This window comes from Falco rusticolus, chromosome 5 (assembly GCF_015220075.1).
Source record: "Falco rusticolus isolate bFalRus1 chromosome 5, bFalRus1.pri, whole genome shotgun sequence".
NCBI classification, from domain to species: Eukaryota; Metazoa; Chordata; class Aves; order Falconiformes; family Falconidae; genus Falco; species Falco rusticolus.
The window spans coordinates 81,616,236-81,642,788 of record NC_051191.1 but is presented as its reverse complement, the minus strand read 5'-3'; the positions used below and the strand labels follow the sequence as shown (position 1 = coordinate 81,642,788).

Genomic DNA, 26,553 nt, shown 5'->3' with positions numbered 1-26,553 from the left:
TAAAGACTCGTGAATGAGCTAATGCTTTTTTAAGGGGATATTTTACACACTGCAAACAGCAGCTCTTTGTAGTGTTAATGCAGTTCTATGCCTTTGTGTAAAGACAGGTTCCTGCTTTTCCTCTTTTCTAGCTAACCAATGGAATTTCTGTATTTACCAGAATAGTGGACTATCTTTAACATACTACACAACACTTCAGAGAGCTGAAGGAATTCAGCTGGCCAACTGCGCAACTAAGTAAATACACAAATTGAAATGTATCCATCTTCCTAGGAGCAAACATAGCTTGCAATACCTTTTCGGTGGGAATGTTAGCACTAAATTGGCTCTGTGCCTTGCTAAGGTTTTGCATTTCATAAAAAAAAAAAAAAAACACAAAACCAAAAAAAAAGGCAACACACCCAAAAAACCTTCAAAAGCATTTCTGGCTCAAGAGCTGGAACTACCAGTTTTCTTTTAATGATTTAATCACTTCATTCGATAAAATTTGTCCACCTGGAAGGAATACACAATTGTGTTCACACAACTGAAAAGCTCAAATGAAATCGTTGTCATCAGACTCCATACAGCTTCATCACATCTTTGATCCTGATTTACCAACTTATTCTCCAGTTACTTACTGCTCTCATTTACTTTTTTTCTAAACTGTGCCTACTTTGCAAAGGCAAGTGCTTGTAACTTAACATGACACATGCAGCTAAGATCAACAAGATGTAAGAAGCAGAGATGCAACTTCTTTGTTAAGTGGGAAAATAAGGAATATCCTTTGCAAACAATCAAGTCCTTTGCTAGTACCACAAAAAACTAATTAGAAAATAAGCCTGTTCATTTATGTGCTCCTACATTCTTAAAACAATGCCTTCAGACACGCTAATGAACGCAAATTGCCAAGGCATAACATAGAAAGGGAAACTGTCAGCTTAAACAACCTCTGCCTAAAGCCACATGGAACTCTACTGAACCAAAGGCATCACCCTGAACTGTGCTTTGAACTTGAGAGAACAATCTTTGCCCAATTCTTTATGGTACTGAGGTATCTGAAAGACCTGGGAAGGCAAAGTAACCTATATCTGAGTGAGTTACTATATCTAAGTATCTGTGTCCATGAGAAACCGGTTATTCTCTTATCTGACTTTTAAAAATAATTAAATTACTCTGGTTTTATAGTAGCTTTGCCAAGCCTTCATGTTCTCTACAGAGTATGTAACACACTGCATGTTGCTATTGAGTTCCCTGGCGGAAAGATGTCAATACAGAGGAGAAAGAGAGTTTGAGCTTGGCATCTGGAAGTATCTGTGTGATTCAAAGTTATGTGTTAATCACTGTTCTTCATTTGGTAACCCATGGTTAGCTGGCTGGATGTGGCGTGTTGGCTTTTTCCTTATAAAGAGCCCCGAATAAACAACCAGGAATAGGATTGCACTGTAATATGGGACTTTCCAGTTTTCAGTTATATCTAATTGAACATCAGTGGGAATAAGGATCTGAAGGCCCATACAATATGGGTAGTTTTAGGCACACAGTATTTCGTTTAGATCAGTTTGCTTGTGCTGCTGCAAGGGAGGTATTTCTTTTAAATCACTCTAACTGTTAAATGCATATATGCATCGAGCCGTGCTCATTTGGAACTGGGTTTTTCCTCTCCCCAGTTGCAGTGATAAGGCATTCTCAATTAGTAGAGTCTGCCAACCACCCTGTCTTTCAAACCTTAAAATCTGTGTTTGTTCATAAATAATTTTCAGAATCCCTTACTTAAAGCCTGGTAGATTAATGCTCTCTTACCTGTCTGACCTGTTTGATGACAGTCTATCTCAATAGCTCTCTATTTCTCAAGCTGGAACTCAGTGATTCTACAGACGCAACAACTGCAAACTCTGGGAGTTAACATCCTTCATCAGGGGTATTATTACAGCAGTTACTGTGCCAGTGTGGTGATGGGCTGCTATGCTGCCCATCTTTTATTTATTAGCCCATGCATGGGAGGTGGGGGGGAAGAGAGAACAGAACACAGGCAAGATGTTGATATTCTGACCCTAGGAAAGAATATCAATCTTTTGTTGTTTTTTATTTTATATGAGCTACAGTATTATTAATGTTCTACTTACAAAGGAGAAAACTGAGAAGTTGCCTGTTCACAAAAACATCAGATTCATTTTAGAAATGAGAAGCCAACCCTGCAATCCTTCCTCATGTAAGGAAACCCTTCTTACACTCACAGCCTGATTGACATTTTGGATTATCTACACAATGATGCATGAAATTAAGAGCTACAGGACTGAGTCCTAAACTGCCACATTTAAGATGCAGTCAGGCTGTTCAATAGGAATGCCCCTTTGACAAGCATTTCCCCTACCATTTTTTAGTCATTACGTTATCGAAAACCAAACAAAATTACACTACTGCCACCAGGGTTTTTTTGCTAAATTAATTTTAAGTTGATTGATTATTCATGAAGTGGTTGCCTCACATATTCAGTATCAGGTTATGTGACTTGTCAACCTGTGTATGCAATACTGTTCCTGTTATCCTTAGATGAACAATAAAATAAAACATTCATAATTAACATCTGCATAAAACGTGGAGCGTATCTCTTTCTTTCTAAGCACTTGTGAATACTGTCAAAACACATGTTCTAGGGAACAAACATGACAGCAGTATCCCAGTCAAAGGGCAGACTTATGTGATGGTCTATTTTAACAACCTTGCTTAGCTTTCTTTCATTAAACTGCATCTTATGTAAAATGTAGCTCTGGAACCAGTAGTTTCAACTCTCTGCGATGTCCATAGAAAATGTTCGGCTTATTTACTTACATGTGTCACAGCAGGTATTGCCAATTTTTGTAATTCTGCCCTAGAACAATATAAAAAGAAAAAATTCTATTTTAGCACAAGTAATACACATTTTTTCTGTTAGAGGAACAGAAAGGGACATTTAAAACAGGGTGTTAAGCAAGAAAATTGTATTTCTATATTCTACAAAATTATAAATCTACATTAGCAATCATTTCTTTATCCATTTTAAGGTTTTGAACTTGTGATTGTATTTGTTGATAGCTGATTGGAAATAATTGACCATATTAGCAAGTTCAACACCTAAAAATATTGCTTTCACCCTATATTAGAAGCTTTCTAAAGTAAAGACATTGACTACAAATAAATTTCTGGGAACCAGAGTGACAAAACCAACAGCGCTCAAGTCTTATGTCTGTGTAACAAAGGAAGTTAAACAGTCCCTCTTGACTTTTTTAGCAAATAGGTGAAAGCATGCCTATTCCGCAACAGCTGAGAATGTACAGGCAAATCATCATAGGATATCACACCTGTCAGACAAGTTTTAACAGCCAAAAAGTTTGGCTTTCTTGTTTCATTACTACCATGTAGAAAATAATTCTCAGAAATATATGTATGGTGGAAAAATCAATAAAAACCAATAGTGAAAGGAAAAAATGGAGAAATATTTATACTGCAGGGTGATGCCACTGTTGCACTAAAAACTGAACTTAAATGCAAAAGTTTGGAGGCTTTTTTAATTAAAAAAAACTAAATTTCCCTCCTCTAACTAGATGAAATACACTAATTTTATAGCTTAACTAGTTCATATTTTTTGGATGGGAGGAGAATACATGCAGTTTGGGAAGTTCTGATTAAAAAATAAACTATTCTTCATTGATTTTCAATGAAGATTTTTAGAATACAATAATAACCCCAAGCCTGTAACATAAGCCGGTGTTTTTCTAAATCTTTGTTGGTATAACAGAACTGAGTAGTATAGTGATTTCACAAAGTGAGAAATGCACTATAGAAGCCTCATTCTTCCTGCATTATACATATCAAATCCTTCATTAGTTTGATGTGAATGTAGAAAGAGGTTTGGGCACAAGCTTTGGCAAATATTTCCTGCTTCCTTCTGTGCCCAAGAAAATGGGGACAGGTGACATAAACACCTGTGTGATGCTAGATGAGCAAAAGCAGGACCCCATGTGCTACACCCCAACCTGCACTCTGTTCCTCAGTGGATGGCTAACCTCAAGCCTCAGGAAAGATGGATGGACATGTTGAGCAGGGGTTTTATTATACCGTTATACCAAACAACTGCAAATGTGGAAGTTTGAGCTCTTCCTATTGTGAAGATTCCTTCCTTAACTTCATACTAGGGTGAAATAAAAATGTTTTAGCATTTCATATGCATATTCATAGGAAAAAAGGGGATGATCTCTCAGCTTGCATAATTAGCCATGTAGTTGTGCTCTGGATACCCAACTGAAAACATTGGTAGAACAATTGTTTTCTATTTTTTGCTGCTTCACAGAGAACAGAATTATCACAAGCTCAGCATCTCCCCTGCAATATAGTCCTGCATAAAACCAGTGTATAATTTAAATAAAGAAAACTTATATTTTTCAGAATTTGAAAGAAAGTTCAAATTGAGGTTGACAAATGAGGTGCTGGGAGAGGCCTAATACAAATAAGATACCTATATACAGATCCATAAACAGGACAGTCTATTAGGACCCTGGAAACAGGACCCATTTCACTACTTACTCCTTCAGCCAAACATCTTCTGGAATCAAATGGAGGACAGCCAGTGATTCTCCTTTCCCAGACAAATTCCCCTTTCTCACTTACTTTACAGGAGTGACTATCACAGCCATCCTGGAGTGTTTCATTTGGCTGTAAAGATTTAAGGGCTGTTAGCTCTACACAGAACACAGAAACAACACAAGACAGTAAGCTTTGAGGATACAACCTGACTATTCCTTTACTGATATTTCAATTAATGTACCATGGTGGTGAAGTTTATAAAACATGGACATCATTAGTAAACCAAATTGTTTATCAACAAGTCATTATCTTCTGCTTACTTCCATAGCGATATTGATTACAGGTCAGTCAAGACTGCCAAAACCTCACATTTTTCAGCTCTAAACAGGGAAGAAATTTTCATTAACTTAAGAATTGTCTAAGTGAGAAACTTGGGAGTTTGGCCTATGCATTGTCTTTTAAAGAGACATGTGAACATCCGACTTGTTGCTGAGTTGGGAGCTTCTTTAAAAAAATACATAAAACCACGCACCCACACAGTGTCATAGAACCATTTTGGTTGGAAAAGACCGTTAAGATCATTGAGTTCAACTGTAAACCTAACACTGCCAAATGTACCACTAAACTATGTCCCTAAGCTCCACATCTACACAACTTTTAAATACCTGCAGGGATTGACACTCAACCACTTCCCTGGGCAACCTGTTCCAGTACTTGACAACTCTTGGTGAAGAAATTTTTCCTAATATCCAATCTAAACCTCCCCTAGTGCAACTTGAGTCAGTTCCTTCTCATCTTATCACTTGTTACTTGGGAAAAGAGGCTGATACCCACCTTGCTACAACCTCCTTTCAGGTGTTGTAGAGAGTGACAAGGTTCTTCCCTAAGCTTCTTTTTCTCCAAACTAAACCCCAGTTCCCTCAGCCACTTCTCAAAAGTCTTCTTCTCTAGACCCCTCACCAGCTTTGTTGCTCTTCCCATACTCTCCCCATCTAAGACAGCTCAGCAATAGAATAAAATAAAATATTACATGCTTCTTCTTGTGATAACCTGATAGGTTTTAACCAGAAAAAACATCCACTCCTGTTTAAGAACCTATCATGCTGGAGATATTTTTCAAAATTCACAATTTCCAACTTAAATTATCCATTTCTCATTTAACATTCGATTTTAAATTTCCTCTAAGTAGAAGTCTGAGCTCATACTCATATTTGATCTCATATTTATAATATTCATGCTTGCTATAATGTTCCTCTAGAATTTTGCACTGTGGTTTGAGGTGTCCTTTTTTTGCACTTATAAACAAGAAAAAAAAAAAAAAAAAACAAAAACAAAAAAAACCCCAAAACACTTTCTTGAAAAACCATTCTGAAATATAAAAGGCACCAGTAACGCCACATTCCTTAACCAAAAAGGAGGAAAAGAAATGCATTTTCCTTGGGTTCACCAGAAGTCTGTGCTACATTTACATTTACCCATATACAAAAGAAAAGAGCACTTAAAACTCACCTGAAGGTATTTAAGCCTTCCATCTCTCAGCCTGATGCTACATGAAGTTGGCACACATTTTCCACAGCAAGACCCAGGGATTTCCTCCTTTCTGTAATTCTAGAAGGTAAAGGACATTTTTCTGGGTTTATTTTAAGTATGCTTCCTACAGTTATACGTAGAGGGTTGTTGTTGAGCTTTTTTTAAAATTAACTGGACAAAGTGATAGCTAGCAAAATGCTTTTATAAACAGCAGAACTAAACTAGTTTAATCTAATTAGTTGCACACTTTGGGTTTTCTGTTGGGTTTTTTTGCCTTTTTTTTTTTTTTTAAAAAAGCTATCATTAATCCTTGTATTGATTTATCATACAATAGGGAGAGAAGTTTATTTACAAGTACAAAGCCTCCTGTGACCACTATTATTTGACTGTAACAGTTGCAAGACCAGGTCCACTAAAAAACACATGACAGTAAGAGAGGGTAAGAAATGTTTTGAGTGACACACAGTTTGAATTTGTGCTGTGCAGGAGCTTCTCTGTAAAGCAAATAAATACGACCCATTGCAACCTCAAAAAGTAAAGTGTTTAAACAGTGGGCAGGGAAAGGGAAGAATAAGGCTAAGGCGGGAAATGTGGACTATGGAAAGAAAAAGAAAATGATCTGATAAAACAAGAAGGTAAAAAAAGCATCAGAGAGGATATGTTGTAATAAAACTAAAAAGGAAGGAAAGAGAGAAAGATAGAAAAGGCAAAAAGAAAAAGAGAGAGGGGGAAAGGAAGAAAGGGAAAGAGGAAAAATGGAGCCCCATAAATGGCACAGAAAGGAAAAAACAGTGGCAGGGAAAGGAGCATGGGAGAATGAGCAGCACTAGATGGAGAGGAAGAAAGGTATACAGTGGATAAGGAGGGGGGGGAGCAACCAGAAAGGAACTGAGTTAACACATGAAGTGTCCCACAGTAATGTCTCCAGCTGCTACACATAACCAACAGCTGCTTGTGATGAGCTGAACATTTTTTAGACAACAAACACTTTCTGGTTGAGTGAAGGCATGCATATTATCCATATGTTTTTTATAGAAAAAGAATTTGGGGAGGGTGGGGGTTTGCTATTAAATCATTGGAAGAAAACGTAGTTCATTGTTAGTTAGGTGGATTTGCTCTACTAGCAAAAATTTAAGCACCTAAAGTAGGTCATAAAATGACAAATAAAAAAAAGATGACCCTGATGAGCAGAATAATCTGCACTTGGCTGCACTTCAATTACCAGAGCATTTACTTTCACAGCTTCAGCATCCAGTAGAAAGCAGGTGCTCCTGAGACAGCATATACTCTTAACCCATGATTTTATCCATTATGAAGGAATTGCGTTTAATCTGGGTATACCACGAAATCAATGACTCTGGGACAGGAAAGATCCCAAGTATGTATGTGAATCTCACTGGCCTTAGGGGAATGAAGACATTCTGTATCTTATTTGATAGTTTTTCCCCTCCAGCTCCACAGATTCATTACAATGGCTACAAAGGGATATGTACACCTAGACCTGCAACCTCCCTTGGGTAGCTGCACATCTCCTAAACACAAGTTGTTCACAGTGCTTAATAAGCCCAACTGGAAATTACCCTTTCTTCAGAGTATTTTGTTTAGTCTGTACTTTTGGGTCAGGTAGGGGAAAAAAGCTGTTTGGGAATTGTGTGGGTGGCGAAAGAAGCAGGAGAGGAATGTTTCCCCATTTTTTTACCATGTATTTTATTGATTCCTCTACCTTTAAATTCTACAGCTGGCTTCTTGCATTGAAAACAAGATTTGATGTTTGTGTATTTTTGTGTGGGAACATACATACGCACATATGTTTCTGGCCACAGATTCATTCTAGCGTGTCTGGGTTTTTTTCATTGATCTGCCAGGTTATTTCTGTGGAGGTGAGGAAGATGCTCAGCACTGAGCTTGGTCATTTATTTTCCTTTCAGAGGCTTATGTCTATAATCATACCTCACAGGAGGGGTGATATTAGGGTCTAGAACCACACAAAGTATTCCAGATTCTCCTTTTTGTCACAGGCTACACTCACATCAGCAGATAAAGAGGGTCAAGGCCAGTTTTCTGGCCCTGCAGACAAGGGGAATATGTATGTCTAAACTGTATTCTCCCCACAAAACAGGCTGGCCTTGGGTTGTCCTAACTACTGACCTGTGCCCAGACATTATTTGGAAGTTTTCTAGTTAGAAAAGGCCAGTTTGGACACTGCTGACAATTCTTCAGGATGTTGCAGGACATAATTGGAGCCTGCAGTCTCTGCAGTCTTGCTCTGTTTAGTTTATTAGTACAGATGAAACCCCAGAAACTTGACTTACTACACTGTCCTTTCTAGTTCTACTTCAGGACTGAAAAGTGGACTCATCCAGAACTCTGCCCCTCTTTTTTGCAGGGACTCTGTCAATGTATGCCCCTCCTAGATAACAGCCTGGAATCCCATATGATCACATTGGAGATATGGCTTTTTGGTGCAACAGCCAGTGCTTGTGCAGGCCCTAGGTCTGTTTGGGCCTGTTGGGCTCCATCTCTTATCCAGAGAAAGGCAGAAGAAGGGGCATTTAAGCCTTTTCCTACGAAACTTAGCTGCTGCTTTGTGCTGTTCAGACAAGGGAAGACCTAAGCCAGCCTCTGCAACTTGCTTAGGTCTCCTTCTACTTGAGGTATTGGCGCTAAGAGAGAAAATTGCATGACTGAGCAGGACTAGTCAGGCACTCTGGTCACACTGTTGGTCAGTGGAGCAAAAACAGGAGCTATGTGCCTCTGGCTTTCCCAGCCAAGCTCATTCCTTGCAGATGACGGCAGCAAAGACTTCAAAAAGACCAGTGGAACTTACGGGGACAATCACCTCAAATCACCTAAGGCATGGCTGGGAACCAGACAATTATTGAGCCCAGCTATTAGACAGTTTGAAATAGTCATAGAAAAACCCCTAAGGATGGAGACCTGACTGAGCTGCTGGTCCCTGGAGGGACAGATAATACTGTAGGAAAGGAGACACAGCAGTTTCTGTTGCAAATGATTTGCCAAACCTTATTTTGCCCTAAAGGTAAGTAGTCTAAAATACACAATAAAATGTGCCTGTGGACCTGAGTACTCCAAAAAGTTACCTTTCTTACACTCTGGGTTTAGATCAAATTTGCTATATTTCATCTAATTCAGAGAAAGAAAAACATGGGACCATGACTTCTCAGAAAAACTTAAAAGAGAGGCAACAGGTCCCCGAGATGTACAAAACAAACTGCTGTATACAATGAAGAACAAGATGTTTTCATCAGACACATTCTTAACCAGAACATCCAGACCACTTGCACTTACTATTGGACATGGTTCACAGCTTATTTTTGTACATGTCAGAGTATATCTCTGAGAAGATATTGACTGGAGGGAGCAACGACATGTCGTGCATCGATCCACCATCAGGCTTCTCCATGGCTGAAACATTAGAACCAGTTTGTAAGTCAGCAGTGTCTCCTCAGCAAAAGTCAAATAAACAAGCAATTTTATTGAGGTTAAATCTCTTTCATTAAATCTTGCATTGCGATACTTTGCAAGAGAAAACAGAAAACCAAAGCCCCCACTTTCCAGAAACCCAAATTTTTGCATCTGTAATTCTACAACAAGCAGCATAGCATGAGGCTATTTTTCAAGTAAGCCCTTTATAATTCCTTAATCTGTAAAGTGGCATTGACATTTCTTTCTCGGTTGCTTACAAAGCTAGCAAGAAAGAAAGCAATCCTTGAAAGTGATGAGGAAGATTTTGTCATGAGCTATCCTAACTATCTATTACGTAGTTGCCACCACTTCATTTTTCCCAAGTGTAGTGAATTAGTTTGCCAATAAGTTTTTATTCTTGATCCATTGCAGCCCGCAGATCATGGGTATTTGTTATTGTTCTTGTAATACCACCTAGAATCTCTAGAGTTATAAAAGCTCAAAATTGAGAAAGGAGAAAGAAAAACAAAAACAGAATTACTGAGTGAAGAACTGGACTTGACCATAGTTACAAGCACATCAGTGGCTGAGCTGGCACACAATTCAAATTCCCTGAGCACTTGCCCAGAACCTTGTTTGCTCGATCTCATCACCTTTTCAAAGCAAGTAAACACAGCACTTAAAATGTAGAGCAAAAATGCCGAACTATTAAAAGGGAAACAAAAGGATGTGAAGTTACTAACTGGATTGCTAGTACTGAAAGGAATTCTAAATACAAAGTCTTTGTGCCTCCTAAGTACACAGCCTTTCATTTCAACACCAAAATAACAAATCCCTATGGTTGAAGGGACAAAATGGGAGAGGTCTATTCAAGATTTTCACAAAGAACTTCTATAACCTAATAAATAAGTAATAAATAAACAGACACTAAATATTGCTAAATTATAAAAACTTTGAGTTGTGCTTTGAAAGTCAATGGAATGTCATTGTTGACTTAATTTGGAAAAGGAATTTCCCATGCTACATATTATGCATATCCTCAAATCCTTTTTTTCTTGTTCCATACTAGTAAACACTCAGGGAACAAATGGAGCAAAACCAAGAAGCTGGCCAGAGTAACAGTGTAAAGGTACTGTGTTTATGGGTAGTACAGGGCCAATACACTGGCATATACACTGGAGGACAAATGTTCTGATTAAAGAATTTAGATTACATTTTTAATCTGCACCCCAGCACAACAGAGGTCCTCAGGTGTCAGTGGTTTTCTATAACGCACCAGCAATAGCTATTACTTCTTTTTGTTTTGTGATCTAGAAAAAAGATCCTCCACCTACAACATGATGGAGATGGTAATACCAATAGGGAGATCCCTGCCTTTTGACACCTTAGCTTGAGACCTTGACATGGGACTCCAGCTTTCTTGGTTTAAACTTTTATAGTGAGTATCAGGTCATTAATCTGGAGGGTTCAAAGACTTTAATGGATGCAGGCATAAGGGCACACTCATAACATCTTCTTATGGGAGAGGGACAGATAGCAAATGTCATATGAAACTCCGTAGTTCTTGTTTACTGTCAACATTGGAAAGCATTCAGACACCACAGTGACAGTTCTAGTACAGACTACATGGCCTCACAAGGGCATTGGACCCACTGACACTGGTATTGCTCTACTGGTTAGTAGCTCCACATACATATGTGCAAATACACACAAAAGCCTTGCAAATCTGCAAGATGTCCTCGTCATGTTGACCTGTTTCAAAATATATTTGGATTTGTTCTCTTTACTCTCACAATTATACTTAATTCAGGCCCTCTAGAAGTAAATCCTTATCACAGAATGCCTCAGTAGCTCTAGGCTTTCGCATCATGAAGAAGGGGTCTATAAAGCCACAACTGATATTACGATTGATATCCTCAGTGGATCTTTTAATAGTTCTAACATTCCAATTGAATACAAAAAAAAAAAAAAGATAGATAAAGTTGAGTTTATATTAAAATCACTGTTATGGGCAGGAACATAGGGCTTACTAGAGACATGTTGAAACAAAATCTTCACACACAAGTGCCTTGAAGTTTTGGGAGAAGGTTTTACCTTGATCCGAAGTTTGCATCACAGCTTAGTTCTATGATATTTATTTAATGTATTTAAAGGGATCAGCATGCAAATGGCTTTAACAATGGCTTTCTGTGAATAAGCACAGCTTGGCATGACAGATCTGAATGAAATAATGGATTGATACATCTTTTTCACTTTATATAATACACATATCACATGTTTTCTTGGCTCACTTAAGACTGAAATGTCAACATCTGCTAACCCAGTGTTAGTCCGTGCAACCAAAATAACCTGCATAAAGCCCAAATCTACTCAGATCTCCTTCAAAAATGCCACTCAGTAAAAGCCTGGGAAAACAGATGAGTGATATAGATAATCCTTTTGGTAAATACAGCCACCTGCTTGGAAGTCTGCAGTTAAAGCCCACAGCATTGTTAAGAACAGCAGAATGAATGCAATACACCAAATTACTGGAATATAATATTGGTAACCAGATACAAGGCAAAAATGTAAAGGGATTAAGGACACAGTCAGTTAACAGAACTGCAGTAAAAGACTCAAAACTTGGAACTATTCAGTGAATGAGTTAATGGAGCAAAGTTTTCCCTTGATATAAAATGAAACTTGAAACCTATTCTTAAAAGACCCAGAATAAAGGTTTTGAAATCCAGGAAGTATAAACTTCTGTGGACATCACATCTTCCTTCCTGACCAGAACTCTGGAACAGTCATTGAAGCAGAGAATAGTGTAAGACAAAGCTGTAGTAATGCCAGCTGCTCAAAAGCCTTCAGACATATAGTTAATTAGCTTACAATGTCATTAAATGAAGCTAGTTTAATTTAAAACATTTTAATATAAGCTCTAATTTTATTTTATTATTTTACTTAAAACGGCCACTTCATTTAGAAATCTTCCAAGATTATATCTCAACTCGAATTTCACACTCTCCATCCTGAGAAAGTATTTTGCTAACTGCGTTGTTGAATGCAAACTTCAGTAACGCTTGAAATTTGCGCCAGCAAGAGCACAGAAGTAATGTAACAGCTGGGGCCTACCTACACCCCAAAATCTTGCACAGGCAGCGTTTGATAAGGCAGCCAATTGTCAGGAAGAACAATAATACATTTTAAAAGCTGTGCTAAAAGAGAAGAAAAGAAAAGCAGTTGAGGAGACAGCTTTAATGGATAGCCAAATAGCAAATAAGAATGAGTCAAAAATGTAGTTTCAAAATGTCAGCTGAAACACTTCATGAATTATACCAATTTTGGAAAATTTTGTTAAGATCAGATTTTTTTTTCACTTTTGTAAAAGCTGAAATATTTTAAGTCTTCAAAAAACTGATACTTCTCATTTTGCTCTCAACATGACATTTTGTTTCAGAATTTTCTGATGCTTAATTTTTCAAAGTGTTCTGAAGTATTTTAAAACGCTTGAAAGCAGAAGAAAGACTTGACTTTACAGATCAGGTAAACATTTTGTTGGAAGAGAAAAAAATTAGTTGTTCATGAAAGAACAGCATGCAACTTCTTTTTTAACAGAATATGTATATATACACACATGCAGATCCTATATAACAGAAGGTGGCAGGAGCTAGCAGTTGCTATACTGCATGACATTTCCTACAAGTATGGGCTTTAGAAAATGCCACAACTAGTTTTGACAATATACCCTAGAGGAGACAAACAGACGAATCAAAGAGAAAGCAGATTATTTCAGATTTTACCACTTTAAAACCCTTCTCCCAGTGTTCTGACAAGAAAGGCAAAGTTATTCCTTGGATTTAATTCTACAGGGAAGTAATCCCCACACAGAATGATGGATGCTTGATGACAGGGCTTTAGCTCTAACAAACGGATAAACTTATGTCTATTGCCTATCAAAACCCCATCAAACCAGAAGAAATAGATGGAGAAAGGTTCTTTCTGCCATACCTCAAAAATCTAAATAGATTTGGGTAAATATACCTTTCAAATAAAGGAAAAAGACAGGCATACGTTGACAGTGCAGGAATACATAGGTTAAAAGTTAGGTTAAATGACTAAAGAGGACCTGTTTCCCTGGGGGATGATGAGAATATTCAGAGCTCTTTGACACCAGAGGTGCTGCCAGAATATGGATTTAGGGAAACAATGGACAATTGACAGAGCTCTCCAAAGATAAATTCGGCATAAATGAGATCAGATGCTTAACTCCCATCATTCCCACTGTCATGGGCTGGGTTAAACATATCTTAATCTATCCATTAAATATGCAGTTGAGAAAAAATTTCCTCTGAGGGCATATCAGCAGGGATCTTGAAAGGGAAAAGAGGTCAAACAGTGAGGAAGCTCAGCTTTCCTGTTCCTGCTAATAGCCAAGGAGGGATACCGCTCCTTCCACACAGGTGGAGCAAGAGTCTCCATCCTTTTTTAATCTGCCTTATCCTCTAGGTAGAATACGGGAAGTTTTTGCTTCCCCAAAGTGGGCAAGGATCATTTTTGAGATTATCCCTTGCAGATAGTTTCCTGTGTGTTTGGTAGCCTGCAAGTCATTACACAACACAGGTTACTACAGTTTCTAAGCACTTTTCTCAAGCATCCTTTCAAGATAAGGAAACATTACGGTCCCCATTTTGCAAAGATATTCATTGTCATATAGAAAGTGTCAGGGTCATGAATTGGACATACACACGCTGTCCCCTTTGTCATTGCCTTTACCCTAAGGTCTCACTTGCAGAGATTCTATCTGAACAAAGCTGCCCTATATGCTTATGTGTATTCTGGCAAGTTTGTGTCCTTCAAAAGCTCATTCATATATTTAAATGTCTTGCCATCACAGCAAATAAAAGGAAGTGTGTCTTACCCCAATAACAGTACCATTCAAAGGACAACCATCCAGGGGTACTGAAAAAAAAATAATATTCCTTTTAGCATTATCATTATCATGACATTACCAAGAGATAATAAACCACAGGTATGCTTTTTGACTTATTAGAGTCCCAACTGAGGACATTTAGACCTAGTTCACTGTAAAGAGGCATAATTGAGCCGTCTTACATTATACCTTGAAAGGCAGCAATTTCTCAGTTATCCTGAATTCCACCTCTAAATATTTCTTGCTGAGCTGTTTTTTAACAAGTACATAGCACAACAGAAATCTTCCCCTCCAAGCCTCACACTCTCAGAAGATGCATTCAGTTTTTCTGCAACTTACAGCGTGTATTTCCCCTTCTCTCCCACTGCTAGCTCCTCACCCTGTTGTTGCATATATACTTGCCAATTAAACATGACTCGGAGTCTTCCCAGACTGAGGCCAATTAGCCAAATCTCCTGATCTGGACTTTTGCCCCAGGCCTATGCTAGGAAATGGCCACAGCCACAATGCTTAGAGACATTCAGAAGACATCAAGGCTGCATGCAAACTCCAAGTTCATAGCAGGCACTGAGGAGAGCGCTGAATCTTCCTAGGCCAGAAACATATCAAGACCCCTTGTAAATGTTTAACAATGCAGGCTAGAGCTGTAGAAACATAGCCTGGTATGCCTCTTTGAAGCAATGCAAAATACCTTCAACAGTAAGTAGTTCAAGAGGAGACAGTGAACATCAGTTGGAAAGAGAAAGTAATAGCAGCAGGATCTATTGTACTAAATGTCTAAATTATAAGGAGAGCTTAAAGAAGTACTATGCTTGCATAACATACACTTTTGAAATTGCTGTTAAGAGGCAGGAGATCAACACATGAGATGATTCATTCTCTAGTGATTCCATTTGTCATACACCAAAGCTTACCACATCTGCAGGAAGGACAGCAGTCTATTATTTGGTCACAACGTAGTTCAGTACCCTCTGGACAGTCAGGCACATCCATTTGAGAGCAAGAAACATTCTTTTGCTGTACAAAAACCTCATTGTTCACCCGGACACACTCATTGATAACACAACGGTTGAAGGGGGATCGCCACTCTGTGCCAACCTGATGGGAAATTGTAAAAGGATTAAATATAGGCAGCTGTATTTGTGCCACTGGATAGATGGAAGACCATCACAGTCAACATGCTGGTTTGCAAAGAGCACATTTACTGCATGAGGAACAGTCTGTCACCCAATTCTCCTAAAATCCTGACAGCTACAATCAGTTTATAGAACAGTCTGCTGCTTGGTTTGTGAAGTGTAGGAGTTACAGAAGTTTCCTTAAGTGAAAAATAAAGGGGCAGATGAAATAGCATGTGAAAAAGAAAAAGCACTCTTAAGTGGATTTAAATCTACGTTTGTTACCCAGCCGCTGGCTGCACTGCATTGCACTGTAGCCAAGCTGGCCCTCTTTCTGCAGGAACCTGCTGCACACCAGCTCTGCTAAGCCCAAAGGAGGCTTTGGCAATAGGCTCCAGACCTGGAAATACTTGCTTGCAGATGTAGAAGTGACCAGATTCTGTTGACAGCCTTACTGATTACAATCACCCGTGGGGCAGACAAGGCAGGAACTTCAGGAGCTATTATGGGAAGTATCACCACAGGCCAGAAAGAAGATGCTGTCACAGTTCAGCACTGGGAGGAGCTGATCACTGCTTTGAAGCTGTATGCTTCTTCCACTGTGAACACTCTTCGAATGCACTTCAAGAACAGTGAAAGTGAAAATCAGATCCCCAGCTCCAGTAAATTCAAACATCTTTGCTCAGAAAATTAGGGAATACTTTTCTCTCACGTGTTACATATTTACTTCTTTGTTACTGACAGGAGAGTTGAAAAACGACATAGCAAGAAAAAGACCCCAGAGTACAAGGATCTATTACTCCATTAGGACAACAGAAATCAGTAAGATACAGTGCGACATTAAAATAGGCCTTCTGCAGGCTTGTTTTATGAAGCAGAGAAGAATATTGATCCACATTAAGACATGCTCTTGGTAAAATCAGGGAAGGGGCAAAGCTGCAAAATGATACATTAAGATTTTTTTTTTAAAAAAAAAAAGCAGACTGCTTTTGTAAAAGAAGCAATTAAAAATACTAAATATGTGAACAAAATATGAAAATGCAGACACATCATAAAGCACAACACTTAGAGAAGAAAAGATGGGGAAAAGGTGTATTATTTTAAACATATTTAACTTACTTTTCCTGCCTTTGTTGAATCCAAAGCTCTGCATAGGATTAAGCAATTTAATGCTACTAGTGCATGCAAAGACTTGCCAGGGGTGGTTGGGTTAGGGAAAGAACAAAGCAAGCAGCCTGAAGGAATTAAAAACATAGGCAAGAAAAGAAACAAATATTCATATAGCTTTCCCAAACGGTAAGGTATCTGCAGTGCATTTTAAATGGTTATTGCATGCACTCATTTCCCATTGGGTCTTTGAATCCTAAGGGAAGAGGCACACTGCTGAAAATAAATTGATATTTTGAACAGAAAACAAATGTGGCCTGGACCATGGTGGTCTGATCTGACATGCAGCAATCTTGCAGTCACAGAATAATTAATATTATTATCCTCTTTACTTCCTAATATGTCAGTGTATACCAAATAGGATATCCTATCTGAATAGAACTATGAAATTCAAGTAATCCACTACCCTGTCTACCTGCTCCTCATACAATAATACAAATTAATTGGGATAATTTAAACAAATAGCCTACTGCCAGAGAAGCATCTTGCCCTATCGACATTCTTTTGAGCTACCATTTGTGAAATTAATAATTTTACACAAAAATATTGCTTCCTTAGAGCCCAAAAACAGTGTGGAGGATTTTCTTGTTAGGACCAAGTAAGTCACATGCCCCAGAAAACATTGTTTTTCAGCACTGTTTGATGTACAGAAGAAACAGCTCACATTTTCTTCACCTCCTTCCACGGAGAACAAAATAATTTCAGGGAACTTCTGCTAGAAGAGGAAGGGTCCACGCTACCACCACCTCACCTCATGCAAACGAGAGTCTGCATCACCCCGAGACCAGAACAGTTGCTCTTCACAGGCAGTCTTCTGGCATTTCCCACAACACTCCCCTTCTTGGACAATATACTTGTAACCCTGTAGAAGAAAAGAAAAGGACTGACTGATCCAGGAATATGATACAAATGAGGAGATTAATCCTCAAAGAAAGCACCGGGATAAATGTTTAATATTAGCAACTATTTACATAAAGGGGAGTTTGAAAACAGAATTTTAAGGCCATGTGCTGCTATTACAGAACAAACAAGTGGTCCACCCAGCTCAGCATCCTGTTAAATGGTTAACATCACCTGTCAGAAAAAATAAATTAAAATGCATGCAACATTAGGAGCAGAAATTCTTATCTCATTAGTTACTGCTTAATATATATTTTGAAGACATATTCACTTCAGCTACATGGACTAACTAGGTAATATCCTTGCTCAGGTCATGCCAATCAACTAATGGGCCTTTTGAGGGTATCAGCTTCTCTAGCACGGTATGGAGCACCACTTCTTGAGCACAGAAAAGGCTGAAGGTGCCTAATAATAATAATAAAAAAAAAAATCACCCTGAAAGATATTCCTTTTGCTAGGATCTGCTCAAATACGTAAGAGCACAGAGATATGCCACAAGACAGAAAAAACCAATGACATAAACAGGCAGAAATGGAAAGGGAAGAGGTAAAAGAGAAATGCTTTCAGACGACCCTGAGCTATGTCAACAGCATTTAGCAGCAGTCATTTCCAAATGTCAGTTTATTGTATGCCAGCATTTTCTTTCATGCATTAGCACGTTGTAAAGACCAAGTCTTTCCAATAATATGGCCCTACAGAGTGCAAAAGGAAGAAGTACATCCACTTCCAAGGGTGATTATCAAAATTGCTGCTATTTGGTAGATTTTGAGAGAAAACTGTATGTGAATGTTAAGAATACAGTTTTTAAAAAATCAGTACCTCAAATGGCCTCTCTTTTCATATATGAGTCATACATAATTATGAGAACTTTTATTGGGTATTTTAAAAATCATTAAGAGAGAGATATATAAAATACTATTTTACAGCAGAAAAAGAAATTCTAGGAGCATCTTGGATGTTAATCAGCACTAACATGTCCCCTTTCCACCCCTGAGGATTCAGCCTGAGCACATTCAGACACCTGACTGCCCTGTGCTGAAACAGAGGGAAGGGCTGGTCAGACAAGTAGTCCAGGGACCAGTTTTGACTGAACATTTCATCTTTCCATCTCCTGAAGCAACTAGCCAAATATTCAACCACTGGAATATCTAACTGAAAGCAAGGAGCTGTAATCAAATTTAGAAATAATATATTCCACGTTTAATAGCTAGGCAGTCTCTAAGGGGCAAAATGTAAAAATGTAACTCTGATTTCAATACAGAGTTGAAGGAAAGATGTTCTGTCAAAGAAAATATTGTTCATGTGAAAAATGTCCATGAAAATAAGCATCACTTTATTCTGGTCAGCCCCTTTGAACTGAAATGCTGAAGTATTCCCAAATGTTCCCTCCCCCTTCATGAACTGTCCTTGATTCGCAATATGAAGCACATTAGCAAACCTTGATAATCAGCAGACTTTCATATGGAAGTGCATTTTGTATAATGTCATAAAATGTAATACCAGAGTTTGACCTAGCTTTGCAGAAAAAGTTGTGCCATTGAGCATTTCATTTTATATGACTTTTATCTGCTAAATACATATCTGAAGTATCTGAAATATGGGATACAACTTATTTCTGCGGCAAACTCAGAGAAGTAAAACTCCATGAGGTTTTTATGCCCAGAATAAAGCAAAATCCAGCTGCAGAACTCGGATTTCACTAAGTTGGTTTGAACACAGCCCGCTAAAGTGCAAACAAAAAGGTGCTATGCGGCAGACTCCAGGGGTGATTTGCACCCCTAAGGCACTGACAAAGATGTTGGTTTTGAACAGTTCAACCTGCCTGTGTGGCCCGTTTGGTGCTTAGTGCGTTCACAGTATGGGGGCTCTGACTCCTAAGGGGAAGAAACACTGGAGATCACAGCTCCTGACCTCAGCACCTGCTGAGATTCTCCTAACACAACCCCTGAACCACCACAGACTACAAACCCATCTCAGAAAACAAACCTGCAGACTGCAGTAGTCTACAAGCTCCTCAAAAAGCCGACCACCCATCTGTACTTGAGCAGTAAGGCCAACAGTGATTGCCTGCTGTCACAGATACTTCACAGCACGGCAAACATTTCACCATCAGAAAACGCACCTTCTTTTTACCTTACACCATGGAAATTTGGGTCCAGAGGAAAAAAAAAAAAAAAAAGCTTTACGTTTAATTCTAAAGGTGGTCATTTTTAAGGTTGCATCTAAGAAAAGGATAATGTAGTGTTCATTTTGAGGCTGACGAGGTGGGGGTGTCCCAGTTAGATGACTTATGTACAAAGAGTATATGTTACCGGGATTATTCCTGAGCTGTACCATCTATGAACATGAACATCTGACAAGTCTCGTATACTGTGCTGTTGAAGGTTAACATTAGACTGAACTAGGCAGAGTAAGCAGTATCCATCTCTTCTTTCATTGTTTTTCATTTTCTGGCATATAGAGATGCCAGTGTTTGCCATAGTTTGTTCAAGGATCCACTTACAGTCAATATTCTGTTGTTCCCTACTTTTATTGGACTGGATCCGCTGCTTTATTCTCCTCCACGTTGTGATGACTTTTTTATTTATTTTTTTTTCCCCAAGCACAGACTTCAAACAGGGAATTAAAATTCAGAAGCCCTCAGTAAGTGTACGACTGCCCATCAAACTGAAAGGCAGATTGCTGTCCTCAGGACTAAAAAAATGCCCTGGGAGGTAAGGGATAAGGCAACACAAGGCAGCCCTTGCATTTGAACAGGTGCATGTGGGTGACTTGAGAGCGATAATCAGCAGCTGTGACAGAGAACCTAACAAGTGCTCAGTTATGCTGCCAGATCAGGCTGTTTAATCAAACACAAATGCAGAGATAAAGCTCATCTCCCGTGCAGAGGGTGAAAGCATATGGATTAAGACCTTTGCGGGGGGATGGATTTTGTGTGCTTTTGAACTGGAGCTTAGCTTGTGACAAACAAAAGAGGAATGCAGATTAATTCTGTAGCATTCAGAGAATGCACATTTTTCATTGCCTACTCAAGGCTACTAGAGGGATCCACACAGACTATGGCTTGGCATATTTGTGCACTCCCTCTTTTGTTTTAGGGTTTCTCAGGATACGTAGTTCATCTTTTCACAGGTGCTAAGGTTTTGGCCAGAAAATTCTGTCAGCTGCCTTTTGGCCACAAAGCAAGCAAGAAAGGACAGAAATCATTCCTCAATGTAGTATTCTTAAGAAGGCTTCAGTATCTGCCTTATACATATTGAGGTGACAGTACCTAGAGAGGGTAGGAGGAACCAAAGAGAATGAAAATTACAAGAGTAGACTGAGGAAAACCCAGTAGGAACGATATAAATCAACTTGAAATGATGAAAGCAAAATCTTCAGTGGTGAAGAATCAGCACAATTCTAGAGATTTCCCTGGAGCTGCATTCATTTACCCCAGGAGAGGACTGAATTCTCTGTTTGCAAGTCTCTAGAACATTAAAGTATCATTTCCTAATTTCCATAAAAAATTATGCTTAAAGTGCAAGTACTATGTTTGAAATTACCTCCCAACAAGACTTTCACAGTTTTTAAATGAGATCCTGAACATTTAATATCCAAACAACATTCTTCCTTTTACTTTAGTTTCTTTGACCCCCTTAATATAGATTACTAAGCCACTTACTACCATGCATTACATGCTACTTCAAAGGAAAATATCCATTTGAAATATTGAAGATTAAAGCCACAGCTTTTGTAGTCAGAATCTATTACAACCATAATTCACTATGCCTTTGCACATAGGCTACAAATGTTCTTTATTTTAATTTAATTAATCAAGAGGTTTGAAAATCTAACATAACTAATTTACACACACTTAGCCAAATGGCTTTGTCTTAAACACTTATGCCAGAAAATTATGCTTCGTTCTTCTCATAATCATCTAATACTTTAAATTATCCAGTACTTTAAATCACACTCCTTTATAGCACTTACAAAGTGCCTAACTCCAAGAACACTGACAGAAATTAAGCAAAGCAAGTGCTTCCTTCACTACTACTGATCTTAAGGTGCTTTAAAAGCTGTTACCCTGTTTATCACCATGACTCTCTGAAGGGATGTAGTCTGATACACTCTCAGAGAAATAATTTCACTGCCGTCACTCCTCCCTGTGGCACATGCAATAACTGCAGCAATCACCTGCTTGCTTTCTCACAACTTTGGTAAGGGAAAGATAGTACAGAAAAAGTGAGGGGACTATGGCATACAATGAAGCAAATCCACACCTGGTTTGCTAGTGAGAAGTCTGTGTTTGCTGTTATAACCTCCTTAGAGAACTGTGGGATTGGTTCATTTCAATGAAACATCCACTCTTTTTCCATATCGTTTCTTGCTAAAACTACAGATACAATTTGAGTTTAGTTTTATCATACTCAGGAGAACAGTAGCACCATTCATTCATCAGGGTGAAGGAGTTAGTATATTCATTACTTTGGGGTTTTTTCTCTCTTTTTGTGTAGCTAGATAAAAACCTGTAAGCTGTTTTCCCAGCAGTCAGCTGACATAGACAACAATGATACTGCACAACTTTAGGACCAGGCAATGGAATTAATAACCCTGAGCAGCAGAGAGTTTGGACATCATCTTAGTAATGATCGATGATTAAAGCATGTCTTTAATGTCAATACGACTTTCAATGACATCCAATCTAAACTGAAAAATAAGCTTTAAGGCCAATTCAAACCGGATAACAGAACTTCTTTAGTCCTTAATATGTATATCCACTGAATCAGGAATAAGCAGAGGAAAAAAAAAAATTGAGCTCTCCAGGTTCTCCAACAGCTATGGTTTTGGTTGTACAACTCTGATAACCATTAAATGAGCAGAAGAAATGGCAGATTCCCAAAAAGAACTGGCATGGCTTCCACCAAGGCTGTTTTGTTTGTTTTAAAGAAAGGTTTTTGACACTGCAATGGTTACAGCCGATTTGCCAAGAAACTGCAGCTTAGCATTAATAATACTTTATTAGAATAATAAATTATTGATGAAGCTATGGCTATCAACCAAAACACAGCCAGATACTTTAGATCTCTTATTTCATAGTAATTCATAGTAATTTCATAGTAATTGCCATACTAGAAACAAGTCCCTTCTATAAATGGAAATTGAAGGAATTGTCTTGCAACAGCTGAAAGCTCTCACATCTGCGCTCATGGTTTTCACTGCATTGAGCATCCTCAAGCTTTCTCACCAAACCTTACTTTGCAGAAAGAGCACTAGCTGGATTTTGTAATTTTGTAATGGATTGGGGGTTTTGCTTTGGTTAATATAGTCAAATTTCAGTGCATGATTTACTGTTTTAAAATACATGTTAGTGTAAATTCAAATAAGAATTTAAAACAAGTCAGGCAGTGTAGGGTTCCTACAGCAACATTAATTCAGCCATGAGGTAAGGCACATATATGCTCTATGCCCATGGTCAGTCTTTGACTCCCAGGCACATTATTAATGACGTCTTTCCAAAAGCAAAAGGAACAGCTCTAACTTCTCATAGCTGTATATACAAGGTTTGCTAATGAAGAGCTTTCTTCCAAATGTAACTGAACAAAAGCAAGGATGAAGAACACATATTGTGTCGATTTTTCTTAGCCTCTGTTCTGAATGCAACTGCACCAAAGGGACTCACAAAAAAAAAAAAAAAAAAAAAAAAAAAAAAGCAGACTTCTTAAAACTGGTTAAAAGGTTTGGGAATAACAGTGGGAAATGGGCTGCAAAGATTTGGAGACTTGGCAGAGGAGGGAAATGTGTATGCCATATTTGTTTGGAGATTCACTGTATTTCCAGCAAGAAGGAAAAAACCTACTCCCGAAGCAGAAGAAAACCAAGTGAATTTTGTCTCACATGCAGCACTAGATAACCCAGAACATCACAGCAGCATCCCAGTCAGCCTAGTGAATCAAACACAGAAGGAGCACCTGTCCCTTCAGATAGTTAAAGGTTTTGCAGTTATTGCTGTAGTATGCCCTTCTTTGCACTTCCCACTGACAAATTCCAGCTGGTCACCTCTAATGACACCAGGGCAGTCTGTTGAGTCACAGGCCAACATGCAGACTTTTATCAGCTACAGGACCACTGAAAGCACTGATAATACAAGACATATTTGGAAATGCTTGGTGCTTAGCCAACTGTTTGAATTTTGTGTGGCCTAATGCAATATATAGCCCAACATGAACATTTAAAAAGCAACTTGGAAATCTGAATAGCATTAACTAGTTCATCTTTGCTTCTTCACTGAGGCAAAAAACCAAATTAGCTTATTCTGGGCTTCACTTCACGGTTCAGGGAAGATTAAACCCATGGGGAAAATTCATGGGTCAGCAAAAGGCCTGCAGAGAATATTCTGAGTCCCAGACAGCCACATCTGGTTGCTCGACATGGACCTTGTGTCCCGTGCAGCTTACTCAACTTGCAGATCGTGAACATACCAGACCACAGAATAAGGAGGAGATGCTTCAAGTCAGATGTGTCTTTTCCTGAATGGAATTGGCTAATACCATGAAGAACTATCTCAGTTAATCCATGTATATACTGAAAGCTTTAAAAAGTGGCAAAATGTTTTTGATATTTGCAACACAACTTCTCCGGCCATGGCAGTTGGCAAGGAGTGTGGGTTGTCAGCATTTGGCTGGGCAACATCATCTGCCACCTGCTTTTTCTGCAGACCCAAGCTGTGTATTTCCACTGTCCTCACTGACTGACCCAACCACGTTAACCTCACAAAGCAAGGACATGAGAAGGCTCAGGGACTATGGGTACAAGGTACTAGATACCAGAGTAAAACGCAGCTCTAGGGCACCACATTTAATTTTACAGTGATTTTTTACTTCCTTGATCTCCACATTATGCTAGGGTGAGGAATGTTAGGGATGTAAATTGGGTAGTTTAAAGTATAAAAACCATTTTGAACTTTTCTTTGCACAAATCATTTTATTGTCAAAGTCTTCCAATCTATGACATGGCAAGTCTTGCTGACTTTTAACCAAATTCCTTTGACCCTTTTAGAATTCTTCTACCAACTTTTAGTACCAAGTATCTGTCGTCTCCTACCGGACCAGCTATGTCAATATAATAAAGCAGTTCATACTTCCTTTGTGGGCTTCCAAAAGTAGACCACATAATTTTATAGCATCTAGCAGATGTCTGAGCATAATAAAGGCCACAGCATGTGGTGTTATTACTGCTGTAATGGGCAGTGCTGAGCAATAGATGAATCTGAAACTCTTCAGAAAGCGAACTTCAGCTACGAGTCATTTGAAATTGAACTTCAGACACCATGAGTATTTATTGTGCAAGTGGTGTAAATGATAGATACTTCAGGATGCAGTTCTTTTATTTAAATATAAAATAAACTTGTCACTGATTTCCTTGGCAGCAGGATATATAATCCTAAAACAATAACCCTAATATAAAGTCAGTAATGCTCAGGCCCTCTTAGACTCTGTTCCCAAGATAATTCGTTGCTACAACACTTATTTTCTATTTTTCTCAGGTTTCTCTAAACACACAGGTTTAAAACTAATCATTTCAGATCCCCATCAGGGCTCTGCTGGCTAAGGTACTGGTTTAAATGTTACTCACCCGAGAGCAGAACGAGTTACATGCTTTGTCATGACACTCCATCATCTGAAGTCCTGTAACATCATCCCTCATACTAGTGCAAGAGCATTCCCTGCAACCATCTTCCCAGGTTGTCCCAATGGAGTAGACTATGTTGTTGTGCACGCACATCTATTGAATGCAAAAATTAACAAATAAAAGAGTACAGTGGTGCTGTAAGGGCACACTGCTGGCTCCAAAAAGCTGCTTTTTAAGATGTGAAACCTACCATAAATTTTATGGAATACTTTGAACCCAGTAGAAATAGTACAGGTCTTAAAATTGTGGCCACTCTGTTAAGGAAAGGAAAATAAGGGCAACCAAAGCTGTTGTTTTATAAAGAAAAAATTGGAGCATTTTATCTGCAGTCAGTGGAATTGCCCAAGGTCTGACTCAGTTTCCCTGGAAGTATAACGTGACCCAATATGTAGAGACAAGAAACAGTGGGTCCTGTAGAAGGTGCTGTGCAAGTAAAATCTTTTCCAGCTAAATCAGCTGATCTGAAAAGATCCTACTTTGTACTACAAGCATTCATTCTCTTTTACCCTTAGGCCATCACAGCCACCACAAAAGTAGTGCCATCTCTTATACTGCACTTTCTATTAGTAAATTTTACAGCATGTTATTAGAGATGAACATCATTTAATTTTATAGATATAGCAAGTAAGTCACAGAGACATAAAATTACTTATGCAAGGTCATGAACTACTTAGCAACAGAAAATAAAGGCTAGATCTCCTGAGCTGCAAGACACTGTAACCCTATGTTAAGCTATTAGGTAAGGCTGCTTCAATGAAAAGGTTACATTGCACCGCAACCTCACCTCTAAGCAACCTTATCTTAAAGGTTAACATAAGAACTTAATAAAAGGTTGGAAAAATAAAGAAAAATATATCCTGGTGAAGCTTTAACAGATTCAGGTATTAATTTGCCAAAAAGTGTTAAATAAGGTAACAGGTGTCCCAAATATTTCAATAAAGCTAGTATAGGAATGAAAGAATATATAGTAACTGCACGGATCCAAAATCATGTACCTCTGTTATTAGAAAAAATTTATTTTTTTTTAAATTACCTCTGAAATTCCTAATGCTTGAATGACCTTAAAGTTTTAAATGTTTTTGGTGGGCGTATGTATATATACATATTAAATTTGATTAGTATGTATATATATACATATGTATATACATGTGTGTATGTATATATATATATATACAGGCATATAAACAATATTTATATAATATAAAAAAATCTGATTCTCCGGAAGTCATAAAAAATGGGTTGATTATGTCAGCATAAATGACTATAATAACACAAGCAACAGTGTGA

The 26,553-nt window shown here is 38.3% G+C and overlaps 1 protein-coding gene across 1 annotated transcript in view; it reads right to left on the bottom strand.

The window, feature by feature from the left end:
- The window catches only part of VWF (von Willebrand factor), a 145,445-nt gene that overhangs the window by 3,928 nt on the left and 114,964 nt on the right, over positions 1–26,553 (bottom strand). The window contains exons 45-52 of the mRNA XM_037389450.1: positions 25,210–25,359; positions 17,444–17,554; positions 15,325–15,508; positions 14,399–14,439; positions 9,382–9,498; positions 6,052–6,150; positions 4,543–4,671; positions 2,812–2,851 (exon numbers count right to left, since the gene is read on the bottom strand). Coding sequence (XP_037245347.1) covers positions 2,812–2,851; positions 4,543–4,671; positions 6,052–6,150; positions 9,382–9,498; positions 14,399–14,439; positions 15,325–15,508; positions 17,444–17,554; positions 25,210–25,359 — 871 coding nt within the window. The remainder of the gene's footprint in view (positions 1–2,811; positions 2,852–4,542; positions 4,672–6,051; positions 6,151–9,381; positions 9,499–14,398; positions 14,440–15,324; positions 15,509–17,443; positions 17,555–25,209; positions 25,360–26,553) is intronic.